Below are 22,614 nucleotides of genomic sequence, written 5' to 3' on the forward strand. Positions count from 1 at the left end.
AGAAACCCAAATTTAACCCCTAATTTCCACACAGGCTTCAAAATTTACCGGCCTATTGCCCCTTACAGTCCCCACATGTTCTTAATATATAACCTTGTGAGTTCTATATATACCGTATAGACTGGTGGTACAAGGGCCACACTTTTTCTTCACAATTTTGACGACGTGCGGCCCTTACACGGGACGGAACGTTTTCGTCAAAATGCTGCGGGCGCAGTCAGCGACTACTTCACGCCCCGGATCCCCGAAAGTACCATTGCATCAGAGGTCAACGCGCAGTTCTCGCCATCTAGTAGGGACACGCGGAAGTGCGTAGTGCGCGAAAATTCGCCGACGCGCGCGCGCGGCATCGGAGCACCGAACGTGATTGCGCTTCCGATGGAAAAATCTTGTTTTTTTCTCCAAACTTTGGCTGCCAATTTTGGAGTGCGGCACTTACACGGGTGCGCGCCTCCTACACGAGTCTATACGGTAGACGTTTTTTTTTTTCTTTTTGGAAAGTCATAAGAACTGGAATATGACGTTTTTTCAGCGCTTCTAGCCACGTTGGCCGCTTCGCTGTAAACGAGAAGAGGAGGCACATCATAACACATCGCAGAGAGAGTCTGAGCACTACGGACATTGTTGACAATTCTTGTTCGGCTCTGTGAGTCTCCTATTGAGATGAAGCACTACCTTTCAGAAATATCATTGACCACAGTTTGAGAAGGAACAAGTTGGCTGGAACTTGCTCAGCAGCACTCGGCGACAACTGTAGAAAGTTGTCTGTAGAGAGTTGTCTGTAGAAAGTTGTCTGTAGAAAGTGCCTGTAGAAAGTGCTTAAGCGCTTAGTTGTAGTGTTCATGCGCAAGCTGGGCATGAAGGGCTCGGCGCACGCCCTTGCCAGCGGAGGCAATTTGCCATACATTCACGCATGCTATGCGTAATGTGAGTGATATGGACCTTACACGGGCGGGTTAAAACACGGCTAGATAAATGTATTGGCGACAGATCCATCAAATGTGAGCGTTGTAGGCGGCGCGGCAGAGAATAAGCAGTCGAGCATAGTGGAAATTACATAAGGTATCGTCAGTGAAGTCAACGTTGTGTGCTGAAGTCACAACATCAGCTGCCTCATTTTCTGAGTTGCCAATGTGGGATGGCAGCTACTGGAACATCGGTGCTCTTCGCTCAGAGGTTCTTTAATCGACCATCTTGAAAACTTCACATATTGGAGGTGAGTCAGCCTTGGTACTGGCCAATAGGCTGAGAGCCCCGCGGTAATCGCTTAGAACAGTATCTAGCAATATCTAATTTTAGATAATGTTCTTCAGCGCCATACTGATTGACACTCGGCAGTTTCAAGACGCTGTATATCTTATTGGAAGAGAATAACGCTGTGCTGCAGACGGTCGCGCAATAAAACGCAGCAGCTTCGCTACCTTAGTGAACGTAAGCGTATGTGTAAGCCTTGGTAAAATTTGAATACGAGTATTCTATAGGAGGGTTTCTGTCAGTTGACGCAAACCTGCCAGGCATAAGTATTGCTGTTTTCTTTCGAGCACCTGGAACACTTAAGTGGTCGAGCAGCCAAGGGCGATTGTTTTCACGCTCAAGGGTTGCGACTTTTTCGACATTCACAATCTCAAGGAAGGATGACGTCATTTTCCCCCTGCGCGGCAGCGGTATGTTCAGCAGTCATAAGAAATAGATAGATAGATAGATAGATAGATAGATAGATAGATAGATAGATAGATAGATAGATAGATAGATAGATAGATAGATAGATAGATAGATAGATAGATAGATAGATAGATAGATAGATAGATAGATAGATAGATAGATAGATAGATAGATAGATAAAGAGAGAGAGAGAGAAGAAAAACGAAATAGAAGCTTTCTGCCCCCGTGGACCTGACGGAGGCGATCTATGGGGTGCAAGATCCTTTGATCAGCTTGTAGCCTCAGTGGTAGCTGTGTGGCTTCTGCAAGTAAAACATTTGATTTTGCTGGTCGTGGAAGACTTGGTGTTGCTCGAAGAGCCACATGATGATCTTTCTAGAGCCGATCCATAAGTAGAGGTGGAACGTTAACCAAGGGTAAAAATGTATAAAGCGTAGAGCGCGCGTGTCAATATTATAGATTGATAAGCTCTAGAACAGGTAATTGATCACAGCTACTTTCTGCGAACTGTCAGTGCTATCGCTTATTCTTGGAGAGACCGGGATGACGTACGCACAGCCCTATTAGAACAGCAGGCCGCCAGCTGATGCGGTCATCAACGATATTGCCGAGGTGTCGATGTTGTTTTACCCACGCACAGAATTCCTAGGAACGGTCGTGCTCACTGTCGAGGATGATAAGGAAAAAAGCTGCCGGCTTATATACGGAGAAATATGAAGTGTGATTTCATCAATACACTCCGTCGTTGCGTCCAGGGCAGCTTGCAACGTGGTATACACGTATATAGAGTGGCGGTCAAGTGTTTATCTACAATAAGCCAGCCTATTCATGAAGCGATATCGTCCCCGTATACTGCGGCGCCATACCGGACAATTATCCCACTAAGGTAAACAGGGAGTTAGTCCAGCAATTAAGCGCATAGTTGGAAGTGGCGACGAAACGTTGCCACGAGGAATATTACGAGTAATAGGACATGCCTTAATTGTAGCCTGTCGTAGCTGCATATTTAGGGAATAACACAATAATGAAAATGAGATAGGTCCAGAATCCGGATGAGCAACAACAGCAGCAACGGCAGCAGCTGCGGCAGCAACGACAGCGACGACGACAATTAGGTTTGACGAATATTCGTAATTTCGCTATTCGATTTCGCTATTCGATTAGCTATTCGATTCGTAATCAGTTCGAAAATTCACTATTCGTAATTGTCGAATATTCTTTTCTTTCGAGTATATAAAGGATAAAAACAGTTATTAGAGTCTCGAGGGGGATACAACGATGGATGTGATGACTGTTACGGATCGTTCAGTCGCAGGTTAACTGCGTCTGTTCACCATGGGGCACCATTTCCTGAGCAAACTCACGGGGCTGATAACTTCAGCTCATCGATTTCCCGTCTTTCAGTATAAGAAATGGGCGCTTTTATGCAGCCCATATACGAAGTTGTTCCAATTTATTATGTTTGCATCTCTTTAACGCAATTCGCGATGCTGTAGTATCCCACTTCTCTCCTTCAGCGAACACAACACTGTACGTGCATTTGGTAACATGCTGTTCCCCTGTTTCATTAGAGTCATAGGTATGGTTCCCCAAATAATGGAAATCAGTTTATCATTTAAAAGCTCCTCAATTGTCCTTATGTCTGATTGTGAACGGTATTTTATACCTGTGGCAACACACACACACACACACACACACACACACACACACACACACACACATGTATATATAAATAAATAAATAAATAAATAAATAAATATATATATATATATATATATATATATATATATATATATATATGTATATATATACACATATATACATACACGAAAAACCCTGATTTTGTTTTACCCTAGCGGTACTCCGCGCAAACTTATTATTTCATGTTGCTTTAGAAATGAGAAAATATTCGATATTCCATGCGATATTCGGTGCTTGTTTTTCTAGAATATTCGTATTCGATTAGAAAATTTCGCTATTCGAACCCCCCGGATAATAACGAAATCTGTCGTCTACTCTTAGAAGGATTTGTATTCGCATCATAGTATTCAGTTCAATACAACCTCAACTCTACGCGTATATTATGAGAATAAAATTAACTGATATATTGCGCCTAACGAGGTATGCGTTTATTAACAGTTCATTTGCAGGAGTTCATTTTACATTTAAGCTGGTGTGAGTGCTTGAAAACTAATTATATATTTTCGTAAGCGCACCACCCTCGTGCCGCGACTTACTCGAGATTCAAAAGTTTCGCGTGACCATGTACAAGCGTACAACTGTTACAGCATTAGGTTCGGAAACTCGGCAAGTTGGCGCGTAGTCATCTTGTCGTTTATGCACATCTCATGGAAAACGGATACTACATGACAATGCGCTGGCTCGTTTTTAAGGAAAGTTATGCATATCTAACGCACATTATGAAGGAATATATGTGAAACATAGCTTTGGCGAAACGGTTACTTAAACGCTAGACAACTAATAGCGACGTCTGCATGTATTCTCTGATTTGCGTTTCGATTACAGAGTGGCAGTGGCCCCTGTCTTGCTGGTCTCGGATAAACTGTGGGGAACCCTTTAGCATTGCGCGTCAGACTGCTCAAGCTAGCTATCGCCCTCCCTTTCGTTGCAGAAGTCGCACGTTCCGTCCGAATGAGCGGGTAGTCGCACGTACGGACTAAGTATACACTATAATGCAAGTGCACAGTACTGAAAGTACAACTTCACGCATGCAGCCTGATTTATTCCGAGCCTCCAGGTCGGGTAGCTAGATGTAGGTTTGAGTGGGTTGTTATTTCCCGATTAAGTGTCACAGTGCAGAAAAGACGACATTCAAGATACCCGAACTAACCACGAAAGGCTAAAATATTTTATCCTATAACAAATAACATACGAAAGCTCAATGAATATTGGAATGCATGCATAGCATGTATCGAAGTGACGCACGACGCAGCTCAAGTATCACGCCAGGCTGCACATGCCTTGCATGTGTGCAAGAAGAACCTGTCCGATTCGACCTGAGACCCGCGTAGCCGGTCTCGCCAGTCTTCGGCTATGCTAACGCATTCGTATATGCGCGTCCGAGAGGTGCCAGTGAAAAGCCAGGCGCTGGTCGGCCGTCGGGTACAGCGTGCTCAGCTCAGCCGGCGCGCGTGCTCGAGGCAGCCTCCCGTGGGGCAGAACCACGCGCCTTCCGCGCAGCGTACTTGGCAACCCTGCGCGCCAGCACCAGCGCGGAGGCTGAGTACACGACCAGGCACAGGAACACGGCGGAGCACAGCGTCACCTCGGGCTCGGGCCGCTTCTCCATGCGAATCGCCGTTGGCACTCACGACAAGATGCTCGGGATGGGCACCTGCTCGCGAGGGGAGCCGGTTTGCAATCAATCAGAGAGCGTATTTAAAAAAAAAAACAGTATTGATAAAAAAAGCAGGAACAAATAGAAGGCCTTCAAGTGTCGCTTTTGAGCCTGCACAAATGTCTCGAAGTTCGTTGACGTCGTGCTATTTTATCAACGTTCCAGCATTGGAAGACGGGCGCTGGCGAAAGAGCAGCGACGCACGTATCGTTCATGTTCGACACTGTCTGCTTCGCGATGCAAAAATCAGTCAGCTGTTGGGACCACGGGTGTAAGTTCCCAGGATACATGTTATGGAGAAAGTATTGTTCCCCATCTGTATGTGACTTCGTTGAGGTGGATAGGTTGGAGAACTCGTAAAATGCCGCCATTTATTAATTATTTAAATTCTGGGGTTTTACGTGTCAAAAAACCACGATATGATTATGAGGCACGTCGTAGTGGGCCGGGGACTCCGGAAATTTTGACCCCCAGGGTATCTTTAAAGTGCTCCCAAAATACGGGATGCGGTAGTTTTTGCATTTTGCCCCCATCGAAATGGCAAAAGCGGAAGGTTAAAGAATTGGAGATGTTTTTATTACCCGACTCGGAAATTTATAGGAAGAAGTAAAATTGAACATGGCAAATGTACGTGGGGGCGTGGTACCCGTCAAAACATGCGCCGAGACAAACGACTGAAGTAATTACTGCCTGGCTGGTTATTTGCACAGAGCAAATATATAGCCGCTTTAATGCAGTCAGTGTTTTGAACAATATGACATACCCGCGTGCGCACCACCTGTAAAAGACCCGCGAAGTGAAGGTCGTGCTCAAGTACACGCCTGTCCTGAAGACGCAGGCCTCCGTAGTGCTGCCGGCGTTTCGTGCACGATGGCGCGTCACAGATCGAGAGCAGGTGGGGCTGTTCCGATCCGCGCGGGGAGCTGCGTCTTCCTCGGGGACGGACCTTATGCTCGGAGGCGAGGCTCACCAGGAGCAATTCGTCGTCACTCCAGAGCGAGGGGCTCCCGCGCGACCCGGGTCTCTGGTCTGGGAAACAGACCAAGCCCAGGATAGCGAGTCTATACTGAATTGAGCCGGGACGGTCTCGCTGGTCTGGCTGGGGACGCCTGTTCTGAGACGGATGTTCCTCCTGCGACGTGGCTAGCCCCTGCGAGTTGGTTTGTGCGCTCACGGCCAGTTTAGTCCGGGGTCCTGGTCCCGTTCGTACACCAAGCTTTGCTTCTCGAAAACAGTGCCTCTTCGCCGTCGCGGCCGTAATAGACGAGGTACCCAAGTATTGCGAGCCATGCTCATCATGGGCCACGGGCAGCTTCGTGCTCCGGCTTTTCACCTGTGATGCAGGGGCTGCGGGAACAAAAGGACAGTTGCCGAGGAGGCTGCTGCTGCTGTCTTGAGAAGCTCGCATTCCAACCGGAATGCGCGGAGGAATGCTGCAGCTCAAAAGTATGGCGTTAGAAAGTCGCTCCCTCTCCACTCGGGCGTTAATGCGAGGTGCCCTCTTAGCTGGTTCAGAGTCAAGCTCGTTCTTGTTCTTGCTGATGATGATGACCTTGTTGTGCTTGGTGCATATTCACTCGCATCAAGGTGCCCAAACACTGGTTCCTACCCACAAGGGGGGATTTGGCGAACGCAGCCCGCGTCGACGGCGTTATTCTTGTTCCTTAGTGAAATGGAGCAACCTACTCTGGGGGATCAGGTGAAGTGAAATAAGTATCTTGTAAATGTGAATTAAAATGTCTGCTGTTACAGATTGTTGTTGTTTGCTATCAAGCATAGTCCTTCTTTCTCTTCTTTTTCTCCTCTTCCACTGTAAACAGGGGACAAGGCCACTAATGGAGATTTGGTGAAAGAATAATGCTAACATATAGCACCTTTCGGTCGTTTTTGAAATTTTTGACTTAATGCCTTCGAAAAAAAGAAAACCAAGGAGAATGACGTTACACCAGGGCTAGTCTGTAGAACCTTTACTTATTTAAATAATAATAATAATAATAATAATAATAATAATAATAATAATAATAATAATAATAATAATAATAATAATAATAATAATAATAATAATAATAATAATAATAATAAAGGCAACATGAAAGGTGTTAGCTCCATGTACGAAAAAGAGAAATTGTTCTTCAGGGGGGATACGCCGTTTCTTCTCTTCTTACATATTTGATGTTTATTTTGTTTCATTTCGGTGGTCTTGAGAAGATGGCGGTGGTTGTTCGGTTTCGCCAGCTTGGACTTCCACTCATTTCACCAGTAATTATCTCTCCATGAGGCGTCTTCGCTGAGCTTTCGGTCGTTCGAAAGGCTTCAGGCCCAAGCTCTGCGAACATTCCTAGGCCTGCCACGGTGCGCATGGACTTCCGGCACCATAGTGAAATCGCGGACCTATCCAACTGAAGTTTACATGTCTTGTGAGCCACTTCGAGGGCACCTACGACTATTTACTCTACACACGCACACACCGTGCATTGTATTCAAGAAAGCTGCCGAAGCTGCACCTACTGAAGATGTCTCACTACTCAAAGGCATATTATTTCCTCAGGCTTCCTTCTACATTATTCTATTCTATTCGATGTTCTATTTTTCACTATTCCTTGCACTATATTCTGTGTGTGCACGCACGCACGCACTCTACATCTTGTGGTTCATTACAGGGGAATGCGCTAACTTCTTATCCAGTCCTTGCAGTAATCAAATACACATATGCAGTGATAATGCAACTGAATAAATACTGTTCTTACTGCTAAGTTATATTTAAGATAGCCTTCATTGCTTACTTTTTGAAGTTATATCACTCCCAGAAATTATTTATCTTAAGATCCTGTAATGCCTGCAACCCTTTTTTATTATGTATTACTGCCAGTTCATCGCACCTATAATTTATTACTCGAGGTTTTTTGATGAGTTACAGTTTCAGTTTTTGTTGATTTTAATTTAATTATGTAAGCGTTGCTTCTTGGCTGATCTGCCGTAGTGGGTAAGTGCCAGTTATTGAGAACAAGAACAAGAATAATGGCGAGGTCGGTGTTGGTCGCTTCGCTTTTGTGCGCAAGCACCGACGCATGGATAGCCACCATGTGGAAGATCTATAGCGGGTGAGCATGGAAACATAGACTTTTCCAAGCGGGTACAACAACGGTCAATGTAGAAACATACCGAGCGGCACGTTTCCCCTTCAAGCTTACAATTTTGTTCTAGGGAGCTCCCCGCATAAGCTGCACTGTATTCAGTGACTTTGGTGCAGTGTATTCTTCGACCGCGAGGGTTCTATTCCGTGCTTCAGTAATCGTTTACGGCTCGTGCATATGCAAAACCGGCGTCGCGAGGCCTGCGTTTTGGAGGTGCCTATCAACATTCAAGCACAACAAACCCTCCATCGACGACAGGAAGTTAAACTACATTTGTCTGTTCTTCCTGAACGAGCTCTGCTGACCTTCTAGCAAGATAGCACTGCTTAATTAACGTTGTGAATCAAATTATGCTTCCCCAAACCGTATAGATGACTGCTAACGCGCTATATACTTCAAGTAAGAATATGTGGTCAAAACTCTCGTATACGCTGTTAATACGCATATAGGTGAACAGCGTGAGCTGGGAGTGAACACTTAACGCCCTCGAGGATTTTCAAACGCCAACTTCAGCCAATTCTAGAATCTTGACAGAGCACAATCAAGCCTGCAGCAATTTACGTGAGGGCCGTTGGAAACCTTAAGAAGTCACCGAATGCTGCAGAGCGCCTGCCCACTTACCTAGGCCTTGCCGCAATTTGGATACTAATCAGGGGCCTGGGAATTTCGCGGCACCCTGTTCAGGACTCTAACCGGTATCCAAACGAAAACTGCAGTCAGTTGATACAAAGATTCGCGACACGTGACAGACTCGGGAGGGCGGAGGACGCGAGCATGCGTGCATGGACGATATTTTCGCATCTGATGGTGAAAAATTCTCGCCACCAGTGACGTTGACGCGCACGCTGACGGCCACCTCGGCGAAGTCGGTGGCCCGCTGTTCCTGACGCCGCTTATCAACGCGGGCTCGCTGGACAAGGCGCGACACCTGAGCCGCGTAGGCCCCCTGCTGGGCGACGCCGAGGCCACCGAGCTCTTCCCCAGTTACGCGGGCTTTCTCACCGTCAACAAAGAGCTGTCGAGCAACATCTTTTTCTGGTTCTTTCCTGCCAAGGTAACACTGGTCTGCCGCCACACTGCGTGCCCTGCGGTCCAGCTTGCTGCCCCTTGTCGTGCCTTAGGACAATCATTGGCGTTTGCACCGTGTACATGCACGCACAGCCTGAAGGGGGGCAAATTTCACGCACGCATTGACGACAACGTCGTACAGACAGTGTGCGAGCAAACAGCTGGCGGAGATGAGTAGTGTTTGTCGCCAATATAAGGCAAAGAAAAACGGTATATAAAACCGCGTGAGTGCCTCGATGGCTGCAATGTTTTCGCGGGATACACAATTGTGTGAAAACTATGCGATCCGCCAGCATGGCGCCTTGAATATACGGCAGCCCCGAGGGCAGAAAGATGTATAGGTCACATCGGATGCAGTTGTTGCTACGGCTACTCGTGCACGCCGGCGCACAAAACGTTTGTAGCAGACGTGCTTCGCGCTTACGCAAGCACGCACGCAAATTCGAAAAGTTCAAACGAGGTAGTCATCTAAATTTGGTGGATCGGACATCTTAGCCGGAGCTTGTTAAGAGCTAACCAAGGCTGTTTTCGAGTGCGCGCATACCGGCTGCGACCATGCGGACAGCGCGATGTCGCGTGCGTTGGGCAGGTAGGTTGGGCGGGTGTTGGGCGTTGGGCAGCTAGGCAGCGTGAATACGTTGAGTGCGAACACATCAATCGTTGCTTGGTGGTCTGTATAGCTGCTTTCTTTCAGCGCCTTGTCGGCTGCCAATGATCAAAAGCTCACGGAGAATACATAAACTATGCGAGCAATTTGGTGCTTTCAGGACCGAAAAGCCATGTGCTGGAGTTTTCAACTGGCCTTTGGTAACAATGCCACGTGTTTATTCAACACACTGCATTGTGGACCTGTCCATAGACTACTGTGTAGTAATTTCGGGGAACTCAGCAAGCGGTATACGTGTATGGGGAGTCAAGCGGTCTGATAATAGTAAGGTTTATTAAACATAGGTGGAGGCAGCGCCCTCGATAATCCGGTGCGTATACTGCCACAGGTAATGTTCCATGTCTATCGTGGTGGATATGGCTGAAGAAGTTAGCCACAAGAAGCGCATAATGCATGTCGGATATCTACAGAGGATCCAGCGGGATCCCGCTTTGAGGCCAAGGTTTATAATATGAGCTTTTCGCATTTTACTGATAAGAGGTCGGCCATGCCCTAACAAAGCTGTGTGCATCGCGAGGTGGTCCTAACTGGCTGTTGACGCCGCAACGATGTTCGTTGCTTGAACGGTGATGACGAAGCCTGGTGTGGTGCGGACGATGGTGTGAAACAGTCGGCTGGTGGACTGTCAGTGGTCGTCACCCTGTCGCTCTCATGGACTATAACGTCCTGTCGTTTACCGCGATCGTCGTGGCCAAAAATAAAAGCACTGCTACAAGGCGGAATTGAAAAGGTATGATGGTGAACAGAGGTGTCAAGATGAAGAAAACTAAGCAATAACTTACGAATTCAAATGATAGAGTTTAACGTCCCAAAACTTGAACAATTAGGGGTTCTTTAACGTGTGGCCTAAAGACGACAAACTGGCACCTTTTGAATTCCGCACCCATCGAAATGTGGCTGCGCCGCGGTCGGACACCGAACCCGCTACCTCGTGCTCAGCAGCACGACGCCGACGGCACTGGGCGACAGCGGTGGAAAACTTTACAGCTTGAAGAAGTTTATAGCGTAAAGCAACCAATGACTGGCAATAATAACCGTCCTAACTAATCGACACTGCACTTATCTGCGCTTATCAATTGTACCTCCCTGCAGGAGAAACCTAACATGGCCCCCGTGATTCTGTGGCTTCAGGGAGGTCCGGGCGGTTCCTCTATGTTCGGGCTGTTCCTGGAGCACGGGCCGTACCAGGTTGTCGAGGGTGGCTCCATTAGGCTGCGAAACACCACGTGGGCGCAACGCTGCTCGATGCTGTACGTGGACAACCCGGTGGGCGCTGGTTTCAGCTTCACTTGGAACGACAACGGCTACGCCCGGGACCAGCGCCACGTGGCACGTGACCTGCACGAGGCCCTGCAGCAATTCTTCACGCTTTTTCCTCGGTTTGCCACAAACGATTTTTACGTCGCGGGCGAGTCGTACGCAGGTACGCTTATGGCGTCACCCTATTTCACAGGCACGTAGCCTTACTACAGCTAAAAGGACGCGACACAAAGCTTTGCTGTGGACCTGACGTACATCCCGTCTCTCATTTATTCCAACGTCGTCTTCCTTTCTCCCCTCTCCATGGGCTCTTGCGCTTCTTGATCTTCTATCAAAAGGCTCGTAGGGCTTCACTCTTCCAGGTTGCCTTTGCTAACTCCTCCTGGTATAATACTTGAAAACGTTTCCTATTGAAGCACATTCAACCTAGTAACGTTCATCGATATGTCAGACAGTGTTCAATATTCCTTCGCAATATACCACCGCGCGGCACACTTCGGTGCGTGTTCGGTTTTCTCTGGCCGAGTGGATTTTCGCCTGGCAGAGTTTTAAACGCTTTCTGGCTAGCAGACGAGAAAAATACACAATTGTCGCTCGCCGTCATCACTGTGGGAACTCAACAGATTGCATCGCGTTCGCTTGAGAGCAACCTCACCGGAATGTCTTGGCTCGCCGGTGTAGGATATCGAGCAGTATGCGTATGGTTCTCTGTGGACCAAGCGTCTCAAGTTTTTTTCGATATTCCTTCGGTAACCACATTAGGTACGCAAGGTAGGCATTCAATTGTGGCCAACATATATTCCTCGGGGTTTTTTAATTTGGATGCCCCCGCTCCACAGAAGGAAAGAAGTGCGTTGTTGCGGCGCAGCGAATGGTTGCATGATGAAAGTTCGATTTTGTTACTTCTTCCTTTGCGGAAAGAAATGGGCCATGGGACGCTTCATTTGCCGGATACCTTTATTTTATTATTGCGATAGCAATTATATGGACACTCCAAGCGCATTCCTGCTGTTACCATCGCCCTCATGTTTCGTATAAAGTCCAAGGGTGATAACATTGTTACCGAGCGCCTCATGTTGTATGTGCGAGTGAAAGCGTACGGGAAGGGGGAGCTGGAATGGATGAGCCGACGATGATGACACAGTCTTGTGTGCGCAAATGAGAAAAGCGGAGAGCAATTTCATTAAGCTAGTCATCTTCCATCGCGCGCGATATATCGGGGGGAGTGGATAGAATGGGGGCGGTATCTAGGATTCTGTGAATCTGTGATTGCGCAACATGTTTATCTGCTTTGTTTGACGCGATATACACCATGACTTTTTCTTAGAAACGTACATTTATTGGAGACTTATACGTATATTTAAATATCTTGTTGGGAGAGTTTGTATATACGTGCAGTGAACCTTGTTTCCAGAGACACTTTTTTGCCATTATCAAGGTCTATCTTCGCATTTGTATATCCCATTGTATCTTCGCATTTATAATATACGAGGGCTAGTCTAATGAAAGTGAGCCTACCCACACCGTGCAATAATGGTTCGGTTCATTATTTGCGAGGCATGTGCGTAGAAGAGAGGGATGTCACATTTACAAAAGTGACACGCAGGTGTGAGGATAAAGGTGTGTAATGCTCTCATACATTCGGTTGAACATGGTTGCGTGACATATTGGAAACTCCAAAAGTTGAACAGCGTGGCGCCATAGAGTTTTTGACTGCTGAAGGTATTTCGTAAAAAGAAATTAGTCGCCGTATGGCTGCCGTGTGCGTTGAACATCGCATTTCGTTGGCCACTGTGAAGCGTTGGAGCAAACGGTTCCAATGAGGGCGCGAAAGTTGCAAAGACGATCCAAGACGAGACTAAAGCCATCGTGAAATCACCCGTAACAAAATTGCAAAAGTTGATGAGGTGATGAGACAAGAACGGATGATAAGCATTGATGAACTGGCAGAGCGTTTGAACATCAGTCACGATTCGGCTCACGCCATAATTCATGAACATCTTCGTCATCGGCTTTTGTGTGCGCAATGGATGCCCAAGATTTTGAACGCACCGTTAGAAGACGGAGAAGTTCGGCGCTGTCTTGACTGATCTGATCCGGTATCACAATGAGGGTGACGACTCTTTGTCTGCAATTGTGATCGGGGACGAATCATGGTGCCACTACTACGAGCCTGAAACACGACGGCAAAGCTTACAGTGGAAACATTCGAATTCACCACGCCCAAAGAAAGCAAAGGGCATCATTTCCGCCGGAAAGGTGTTGTTGCCTTTTTTTTTTCGATCGTCAGGGACCATAACGCTAAGTCTTGAGAGACTATTAATTGTTTCCGATACCGTGAAATGCCGAAACGGCTGCATGTTGCAATCAAGACGAAACTATGTGGAAAATTGACGAATGGGGTCATCTTGCTCCACGGCAATGCCCGTCCCCACATCGCTGATGTATTTAATACAAAACTGGCAATGTTCAAGTGGGAAACGCTGCAAGATCCGCCACACAGCCCAGACCTGTCGCCTTGCGACATCCACATTTTGGGGCAACCGAAAAAAAAAACAGCTCAAGGGAACCACACTCTTGTTAGACAATGACGTGAAAGAGTCAGTTGCAGACTTTTTGAAGCATCAACCCAAGGAATTTTATGAGACCGGAATCACGCGACTCCTTAGTCAATCGGACAAATGTCTAAATGCTCATGGAGACTACTTTTAAATAAAGTACCCCATTTGTCATATATTCGCATTGGCTCACTTTCATTTGACTCGCCTTCGTATATTTTGCAGAACTCCTGTTTTTTATACGTGCTCTCTGTTGCGACTATAAGTTCGGTGACGATACACGGCTGGTGACAACTGCTCCTGCGTAATACATTGGAACAAATGCCTGCGTCATTGATATATTACACTGGCCGTTGCATACGTGCATGAATGTAAACACGGTTCTTGAATGACAAAGTTTCATTAACATATTTGTCCTCAACTTTTTCATTTCATGGCCTTTACATTTTTCATATCAGTGGCATGCACTGCTTTGCTGGTTTCGAACTGATATAGTTCTAAAGTTCGTGTGATATTTTTTTTACTTATTAAATAGACAAAAAACATGGAAGCATTGATATCAGTTATTTTGGACACACTTTTTGGCACATACGAGTATATTCTTTTATGAAGAATGATATATTTTACTTGTTTTTACGGAGCGTAGCGTTCAAGAATTCGTTTACAGCATCTTGGGCAATGGCAATGCAATTATTATTCATGTATTTGATCCCTCGACAAATTGTTTATGAGCAATCTTTAGCTTGGGCCCCACTCCTACGCGGCCTATTCAAACACACGTAAAATGCAGAAGCGCTTTTCTGAGATAACCTCTGGATCACTGTTAATGAAATTTGTTGCATTTGAGAGAGAAAGTTGAATTGTAGTGTCTGTTGGAAGCGGAATTTCGATTTAGAGCCTGAATTTGGTACAAAATATTTCAAAAAAGTTTGAAAGTTCGAAAGAAATAGGAGCACGACGTTTACAAACTAACAGCTGTGCATCAAGAACAGATATCGCGGTTCTGTCAACGGCATCTATTATAACGGTCAAAGCGGACAAATTTGGTATGCCAATTTGTATCTTACGTGGATCGGTTACGTTGTGTACAAAGGTTCTGCAAAAGCCGTGTTTCCATAATACTAATTTCTTTAGATTCATATGTAACATACCAATTTTGTCCGCTGTAAACGTGCTATTAGATGAAATTCACAGAATTGCGGTACCATTTTTCATTGTTGAGTTACAGAGTTTTAAACTTGACAGTTTCATTTGCTGAAAGTTTGCGATTTTAGACAATTTTTAATAAAATATTGAAGACCTAAATGAGAAATTCGAAACCAGCAGTCACTAGTACCCCCCCCCCCCCCCCGCCCAAGTTTTTCTTTTCAATGCAACAAACTTCGTCAAATTTGGTGCAGTGGCTGCCGAGAAACACGAATTCGCCTTCTACATGTATTTAGATAGGCGCACCCGAGCTCAAGCTTCCTCTTAAGGAGGATGGCGACATGCAACGTAAGCCCCCGCCCTGAACGAAATTTCTGGCTACGCCACTGCTTGAGTGGTATTCCTTGTGAAATATATGCACTAGTCTGTTTGTGTCCAGAGGCTGTTCGAAGTACTTATCGTAATAATGTAGCATGTATATCATATTGGTCACAATAGACTGAATCTAACTGGAATTTACAAGCGCAATTAGAAAACAATTCAAGAAGGAGAGCTGACCTGATCATCAAGATTATATAGCTAACCCAGTGCCGATCCGAAGAATTAGGCCGAGTGGGCATGCGACCAATAATCGACGCCATCTCACATCACAGGTAAATACGTCACAGCTGTCGCGCACCTCATCGCCACGACCCTTTACTCGCGAGTGCACATCAAGCTACGAGGGATCGCCGTCGGCAATGCCTGGCTAGACCCGGAGACGATGCTGGGCTACGCGCAGTTCCTGTACCACGTCGGTCTGGTGGACCGAAGGCAGGCGGACCACATCCAGCGGGGAACTGAGAGGGCGATCGTTCTCGCCAGGCATGGCCGATTCGTGGACGCTTTCAGCATAATGGACCACCTGCTGGAAGGCTTCGAGGCGGCCACTTCCTACTTCAAGAACGTCAGTGGCATCGTCACGCCATACAACTTCTTGCAGGGCGAAGAGCGGATGCGACGTGACATAGAACTGTACAGGTATGGTCAGAACGAACATCATATAGACTGTAAACCGACATACAGCAACTGCAAGCGATGTAGACATCGAAGGTGGTCATTCTCCTTTGTTAGTCGGGGTTGCTGACAGTGACTTTGAGGTGGTTGACATGTCACCGAGCGATCACAAACGAGGCAAGAGTAGATGCTTTGCGTCTGCGGTGGCCTTTAACCGCAGAGTGCGTGGGTCGTGACACACCACGCCCAAGGACAACGCTTTCACTAGACAACCTCATAGAAAGAAGGGATATATTCTAATTTGTTTCATAGCCGTGAATATTCATGAAGACTTAATTACAATTGCGCGCAAGTATTTACAAATGGATCGTGGGGGGCTAGACACAGCCTGGCCTCACTTCACATATGCCCTGTGTCTGTATGTGCGCTGTATCGTTATGCAGGGCTTGAGACGCTGACATCGGCCTGTCTGCTTTCACTCTAGGTAGAGTGCGATGTACTTTAAAACCACGTATTTTAGCACGCAGTCATGAATGGCTGGATACGTGAACCAGTATTTGCGACGTGTACAGAAATGCTCGAAAGTGATCAGCAGAATGCAAACAATGCAAGCCCCCCCCCCCCCCCCCCCCTCCAGCCAACCTTTCAACAACTTGCCAGCATCAGCAGCAGCCTATTTGTATGTCCACTGCAGGACGAAAGCCTCTCCCGGCGATCTCCAATTACCCTGTCTTGCGCTAGCTGATTCCAACTTGCGCCACGAAATTTCCTAACTTCATCATTCCAACTAATTTGATGCCGTCCTTGACTGCGCTTCCCTTCCTCTGGAACTCATTCTGTAACTTTAATGGTCCACCTGTTATCTGCCCTACGCATTACATGGACTGCCAGCTCTATTTGTTTCTCTTAGTTGGAACTCTAGAATATCGGCTATCCGCGTTTGCTCTCTGATCCACACCGCATTCTTCCTGTCTGTTAACGTTACGCCTAACATATTTCGTTCCATCGCTTTTCGCACCGTCCTTAATTTGCTCTGGAGTTTCTTTGTTCACCTCCAAGCTTCTGCGCCGTATATATTAGCGCCCCTACAACACAATAATCGCACACTTTTCTTTTCAATGGTAGTGGTAAACTCCCAGTCGGGATTTGGTAACGCCTGCCGCATGCGCTCCAATTGTACGTGCCTGCATGAAATACCAACCAAAAAATATTGTAGTTTAACGTCCCGAAGCAGCATAGCGAATTGTGAGGGACGCTGTAGTACAGGGCACCCAATTATTTTGACCATATGGGGTTCTTGAGCGTGCACACAAAGCACGGTACACGAGCGTTTTTTGCATTCCTCCACCATCGGCCGTTAATCGCGAACTCGCGACCACGAGCTGCGCAGCCACACAGCCACTGAGTCACCGCACAGGGTGCCCCGACGAAGCCCCCTTGCCCCAAACGTGTATACGCTCCGGGTTGAGCTATCACCCGCAGCGTTGGCGCATGGCTGTCCTGCTGCTGAGCACGAGGTCGCGGGTTCGATTCTCGACTGCGGCGGCAGCATTTCGATGCAATTCTAAATGCAAAGGCGCTCGTGAACCGTGCTTTGCGTGTCCTCTGAAGAACCCCAGGTGGTAGAAATTAATGCGGAGTCCTCAGCTGCGGCGTCTTTCATACCTTCGGTAGTGTTTTCTTGGGACGTTAAAATCAATCAATCAATCAATCAATCAATCAATCAATCAATCAATCAATCAATCAATCAATCAATCAATCAATCAATCAATCAATCAATCAATCAATCAAACTGAGGCTTCCCTTGTTTATCTGTCGATCACTGTTGGTCCCTTCGAATCTTCGTCTTGCGGCGGCACCTCTGCCTAGTAATCGAAATGAGAGCGGCCATACTTCGTACCGGCGCGTCTCTCCTCGTGCGCTTCGTCACTGCGGCCGCTCCACTGGGCGCGCGCAGGTCGTTGGTGGCGACGCCCGAATTCAGGAGGGCCGTGCACGTGGGCAACGTGGCGTTCAACAGCGGCCGCGAAGTGGCTTCGCATCTCCTGGCCGACGTCATGCGCTCCGTGAAGCCCTCGTTCGTCTCGCTTCTCGAGAGGGACTGCCGGGTGCTCGTCTACAGCGGCCAGCTGGACGCGGTCGTGCCGCACTCGCTCGCGGCCAACTTCCTCGGCAGCCTGCAGTGGTCGGGGTCGGAGTCCTTCGACGCCGCCCGCCGCAGGGTGTGGCGGGCGCACGGCGGCTCCGGCGTGGCCGGCTACGTCAAGAGAGCCGGCAACTTGTTACAAGTGGTGGTCGTGGGCGCGGGACACTTTGTGGCGTACGATCAACCGGAAGCGGCACTGGACATGATGTCCAGGTTCATAAACGGCAATTCTTTTTAGTAGCACGCAACCACCTGGGAAGGGGCGCGCGCGCTTGACGTTTGTAGAGTGCTCATTTCGTTTATTTGACCTTAAGGCCCCGTAGGCATTACATAAGGCGTTATGCAATTTATACCTATATTTCAGCATATGTTTATCATATATTTCTATGCTCGTTGCAATACATGCTGCTATTGAATGACGCACACGGCATTTCTCTGTGTCGTATTCATGGCATCAATAGGAGTGGTAATGTGTGGGGAGATATTTCTGAAAGCTGTGCCCGTAGTTAATTGACGTTCTACGTTCAGCGAATGTCAGAAGAAAACAGCGGAAAGTCAGTTTAGTGCTAGAAACGCAGTGAAACTCAACTAGTGAAAAAAAAAAAGCGCATGCTCACGTATTTTCAATAAAGCTGTATTATATATAGTTGTATCACCCTCTGGTGATCATGACTGAATGCCACCTGCTGAAGTTATAATGTAACTAATGCTGAAAACCACAAACCGCTAGCGGGATACAGAATACTGCGCAACGTTCTGTAGAAAGAGTTTGCAGCTCTTGTCCTCCGTCGACAATGACACACTTCTCTGAGATCTCGTGTTTTGTAACTGTCAATGTTGCATTAGGGTTTTCTTTCCTATCACGTGTTGGAGTGTCAACATGTTGCAGGGAATATTTCAGTACTGCTGAGCGGTGCTTTGCAATGATCATTTAGCTGGGCTCACTGATATGCGTATCACATTTTGTAATTCATGTCTCATCGGCTTTACAACGATGGCTCGTATACAGAGCACCAAGGCTGCATCCGCGGAGTTCATATAGGACGTCGTCGTAGGTCGCCGACAATCATGATGATCATTATGATGTCGTCAAGAGAACGATAAAGTGTTTACAAAAGATCACAGTTCAGCCGTTATCGAACATGTGACCTTCACTTCCGACGACCGACGCTCCAACTGCTCTAACTACTCGACCAGGACATCTTTGCTTTCGTTTTTTTTGGCTTTTTTTATCGTGGCAAACGGATTGCGCACGAACTTGTTAATTAGCGAAGTTTGCGTACACGTTATCGGTTAAAACTAAATTATGGGGCTTTGCGTGCCAAAACCAGCAGGTTTGATCTCGCAACCTCGGGCTTAGCAGGCCAACGCCAAAGCCGCTAAGCACCTGCGGCGGGTACACATTGATATCGAATGTGAGTACGTGGCAAGAAACAAAGCTGCGAGGCGCGTACCTGAGTCAACATGTAGGCAGCTATCAGTCTCGTTTATAGAAATTTTTTTGTCAGACTCGCCCTTTAGGTGGAGCGTAGCGTCCCACAGTAATGCAATTTCGCAGAAGTCATCGGCTCAGCCTTTCTGAATCTATCGAACCAGTGCGATCATGAGACGTTTTCGCAAAACACTCGGCAACTACAGAGTCTCTTAAAATGCGTCAACCTTAGTTCAGCGTTTCGATGTAACTGTGGGTATTCGTAAACTAATATGTAGGCTGATGAGCAACACAATATCGGAGCATCGTCATATGATGATCCGAGGTATAGAATGTTTTTTTAAATATAATATGGCTTGATACAGCGTAGAAACATCATCACCGGGAGCAGTAATTTGCTAGCTATATCGTGGCTGTAACTGTTCTACACGCTGGGCGGCGAAATCGATCTTCTCTTAGTGTGTGGACACTTGAAAACTACCCTTGGCTTTGTATATAGCCGCCGTCGTGATAACAACAAATTAGCGCTAGAATAATGCGACAGTATGTGCCTCACAGTAGGTCTGCCGGTATTTGTGGCTTCACAGCCAAAGGAGCTGTGAGCGGCAACTCCGCACCATGAAGCTCTCTTTTAGTCGGTGACACGCAGTGGCTGCCGTTCGTGTTTGGCAACGTTTTGAGCCGAACCAGAACGGAGCGGCCAGGAAAAGCTTACACGGGCAGTGCGCACACGTGTCCGAGTTTTGTCCGGGCTGCCACGTGACTGGCCTGCAAACAGTTCCCCCGCGATGGCGCAATGAGCGCGAGCGCACCACTTGCACCGCGACGGCTACTTACGAAGAATCGCACACTTCTGCGGGTGAACGTTCGCTTTCAGTAACCGTGTCAGTTGACTCCTCGATAAACATGCATGGCTTATAGTCTGCGTATCTTAACGACGAACTAAGTTTTTTTCCTCCTGCTTTCTTAGTTCTAAGTTAACGCTCGCCTTTTCTTGTGTGCGCTGCTGTTTTCTTTTCTGTTTTCTTTAAATGTTTCTCTTTACCGATACAAGAAACGCCGTGCTGGGAAGCGTTTCATGCACCGAAACGTTCGATTGAATAAATTTTGGCTGGCGTTTTCTCAGCCCGGATTTCGTTAATTGTTCCCCAAGATTATGCCAAACCATGTTTACCATTGAACGCCCTACAGGCCATTGTAGCATACGTACAGGGGGATCAGCTTGAAGTGAGTCGGGTGACGGAGTGCCCTTCGTGTTTATTTATTAGCTCCTATGTACTTACGCCGTTGATAATTCGTTCTATCACACAAGCGCGTCAAGTAAGGACGCCGTTATGACTTTCGAAAACAGACAAGAAAAAAGTCTAATAGCGTCTCTGAACGACATCCCATGGTTTCGTGGAACCCCTGTTGAGATCGAGTGGTATATACCATGAAGGGTAATAACACACCTGTATATTGGCAAGCGGATCTGCATATATATTTATATGTTCTTTCGATGTATTTACAATGAAGACATATGCGATAGGCGAGATAATATCCACGAGGAATAGGTCTGCGTGTGTCGCTGCGTGTGTGTATTCTTTATGGGCATTCTCGTGTCCGAATTGTTGCCTGTCAACGTTACAACTCGCTAGTTTCAAGATAAACAGTGTTCGTGTAGCTCTAGACAATGCTATCGTTATAAGCGCGTATACTGTTGCTCAAAAACACTCAAGTTACGCCGAAGCTTATTCAGCAGCGATCACGTGAGAGGGCCGAAGTGTTTTTACAGCGAATTCGCTGCATGTGCATGGCTAGGGTTCCATGCACTTTTCGCGTTTCTGCGTCAGCAGTTAAAAACGGTGAGGCTGAGCCGATCACGGAGATGATGATGATGATAATAATAATAATAATAATAATAATAATAATAATAATAATAATAATAATAATAATAATAATAATAATAATAATAATAATAATAATAATAATAATAATAAAGTCAATCAAATGTGTTTGTTAAACTGCCCAGAAACAACCTCGAGGGTTCTGGTGCTGGTGCACTGCAAAGAACAATGCGCAGGAAAAACAGTGCACACATACACGCATACACACGTGCGCACACATAATAATAATAATTTCGCGAATAGAGATTTTATCAGTGCATAAGATGTGTACACGAAGGGAATACAAAGCAAAAGTGGAGAAACAGAAGAAATGGATTCCAGAATGACGAAACACACAACAGATGTGAGAGTTTTTTGTTCAGTATTTGAAATTCCTCTAACTCCTTTTAGGAAAATATTAAAGTTAGGCAAGAAGATATCCAGGCACTCTGAATGGGCGTTATATGTCACCTGAACTCTAGATAGAGGGTCACAAAAATCTGAAGGCTGAAAGGCGCGCTGTTTTCTTGTGCCTTTCTGCGGAATGTAAAAGCACACATTAGAAAGCAAGTGCGAGCAGCAGATTCTTCCATGTATTCATTTGTGGAGAAAAAGAGCATCCAATTTTTCGCGTCTACAGGTGAGGGTAGGTAATGTGAGTGTATGTGTTAGCTCTGTGGAGATGTTAAGATTTTGACATGATCTATGTTTAAATATAGACGTGAACTTTTTTTGCACATTTTCGAGAAGTTTACAATGTGACCTACAAGTGCCACCCCAAACAACGGAGGTGTACTCAACAACTGGAAGGCATACGCTCTTATATAAAGTTACAAATGGCCCAGGTTGTTTGAAGTCTCTTGTCACCTGACGTACTGTGCCGAGCGTTCGAAGTGCATGCCGCCTCGTCTGTTGAGCGTGGTGCGAGAAACTCAGAGAGTTTTCGAAGTACACTCCAATGTCCTTCGTTCCTTGAGCTCTTGACAGGAAAACTTCTTTAACGCTATAGGGAAATAAAGTCCCGTCAGTCTTCCGCGTGAAGCTTACAACTTTAGTTTTTGAAGAACTTATGACCAGCTTGTTTCCAGCGCACCATCACGCAGAATTCACAATGTCCTTCTGAAGAGCGGCGCAATCATTCACATTTTTTACCGCTCTGAAAAGTTTCGCATAATCAGCATATAACAAAATTGAAGAGTTTTGAATGACTGCCGAAACGTCGTTAATAAATAGCGTGAAGAGAAGAGGAGCCAGGACAGGCCCTTGAGTAACTCCACTAGCAACCGCATAAAGTTATGACGAGTGACCATTTACGCTAACGC

At 46.6% G+C, this 22,614-nt stretch overlaps 1 protein-coding gene and 1 long non-coding RNA gene across 7 annotated transcripts in view; one reads left to right on the top strand and one right to left on the bottom strand.

The window, feature by feature from the left end:
- The window catches only part of LOC135900282 (probable serine carboxypeptidase CPVL), a 60,130-nt gene extending 41,489 nt beyond the window's left edge, over positions 1–18,641 (top strand). For 2 of the 6 annotated variants that reach the window (XM_065429728.2, XM_070531944.1), the window contains exons 2-5: positions 8,983–9,208; positions 10,982–11,312; positions 15,507–15,873; positions 17,807–18,641. In XM_065429728.2, the coding sequence (XP_065285800.2) occupies positions 10,994–11,312; positions 15,507–15,873; positions 17,807–18,233 (1,113 nt within the window). In that variant the 5' untranslated portion in view covers positions 8,983–9,208; positions 10,982–10,993 and the 3' untranslated portion in view covers positions 18,234–18,641. Of the gene's footprint in view, positions 1–8,041; positions 8,122–8,982; positions 9,209–10,981; positions 11,313–15,506; positions 15,874–17,806 lie in introns of those variants that run through there. The other 4 variants (XM_070531945.1, XM_070531943.1, XM_065429726.2 and 1 more) reach the window with 3 other exon arrangements.
- LOC135900336 (uncharacterized) lies at positions 4,373–6,757 on the bottom strand. Its single transcript, XR_010563843.2, has 2 exons — positions 5,784–6,757; positions 4,373–5,017 (listed from the first exon to the last, which is right to left on the bottom strand). It is a non-coding gene; the product is annotated as an uncharacterized lncRNA (long non-coding RNA).
- Positions 18,642–22,614: the final 3,973 nt, after the last annotated feature.

This window comes from Dermacentor albipictus, chromosome 1, assembly GCF_038994185.2.
Source record: "Dermacentor albipictus isolate Rhodes 1998 colony chromosome 1, USDA_Dalb.pri_finalv2, whole genome shotgun sequence".
NCBI lineage: Eukaryota > Metazoa > Arthropoda > Arachnida > Ixodida > Ixodidae > Dermacentor > Dermacentor albipictus.